The sequence below is a fragment of the Octodon degus genome, unplaced genomic scaffold, assembly GCF_000260255.1.
Source record: "Octodon degus isolate 3935 unplaced genomic scaffold, OctDeg1.0 scaffold00144, whole genome shotgun sequence".
NCBI lineage: Eukaryota > Metazoa > Chordata > Mammalia > Rodentia > Octodontidae > Octodon > Octodon degus.
Window position 1 is genome coordinate 3,879,657 of NW_004524720.1, and position 1,166 is coordinate 3,880,822.

The window sequence follows — 1,166 nt, forward strand, 5'->3', positions numbered from 1 at the left end:
CAATGACTTCTAATTTGAACAGCTAAAATTCCAAATTAAAACATATTTTAATAATATTGATAAGATGTTGTAAAACATATATTCCAGGGCCCAAAAATGAAGAAAACATTTAAGTTGATAATTTTAGCCTCAAGCAGCTTGGATATGTGGTATGTACTTTTTAGAAAATATAACTGACATGGAGTAATGTAGGAGATAAATAAGGAGAGTATGCAGGGAATTTGCCAATGAAAGAAAGATGAAAAACAGGGGCCAACACAAGTTTTGGAAAATGCTGACATAGGACATCATTATACACAGTTTATAACTTCATATGATAAAATCTGAGAAAGGATGCGATGAGGTTCTGGCAGTGTAGAAAGGGAACGATAAATGTACTGCTTTTTGTATTAATCTTTGCTGGGGTCTGAGTGCGTGTGTCCCCCAAAGTTCATCTGCTGAGGCTTAGTCACTCTGGATGGTAAGGAGATCGGTGGGCAGCAGGTAATTTAGTGGCCTGGCCCAGCTCTCAGGAACTGGGTTAGCACACTCCTAAAAGAGTCCCCAGAAGACTGCTTCACCTCTTGCACTCCATGAGGACACAGAAACAGGGGCCCTCAATGAACCAGAAGGCAGAACTCAACAGACACGGAACCTCTCAGCGCCATGACCAGAGCATTCCCAGCTGCCAGAATAGTAGGAAATAGATTTCGCTTTTTAAAGTACACTTCCAAGCTTAAGGTATTTCTGTTATAAAAGACAGCCTTTGTATATTTTCTGAGCTCATCTAAGTAAACTGATATATGGTTATACATTATGTTTTTACCTTGATTTTCCAAAAACAGTTTTGTTGGGAGTTTACTTAGCACAGGGTGCTTGTAAATATCTTTTTGATGCTGCATGAACATACCCTTGTTTTTAAGTAAACTCATACCTAAAACAAAATTTAAAAACAAAAGTCATATAATGATACTATCAGTTTCAAATGGCATATGTTAATCTTTCTTTATTTGTAATTGTTCTTCCCACATTTTATACAGTGTTTGCTTGCCTATTATTCCAAAACCTAGAAAGAATTTTATTATTTTCTTTTCTTTGCCTTTTGTTGTTCAAAGTTGTGATTTTTGTTGAGTTCCTTTATTCTACATAATCCTTACTTTTGGCTTTTACCCAAATCCCATTTTTTT

General features: G+C 35.9%; 1 protein-coding gene across 1 annotated transcript in view; it reads right to left on the bottom strand.

Moving 5' to 3' along the window:
• The window catches only part of LOC111812816 (coiled-coil domain-containing protein 7-like), a 55,501-nt gene that overhangs the window by 29,969 nt on the left and 24,366 nt on the right, over nucleotides 1–1,166 (bottom strand). Inside the window, exon 5 of the mRNA XM_023701942.1 lies at nucleotides 806–913. Within this exon, the coding sequence (XP_023557710.1) occupies nucleotides 806–913 (108 nt within the window). The remainder of the gene's footprint in view (nucleotides 1–805; nucleotides 914–1,166) is intronic.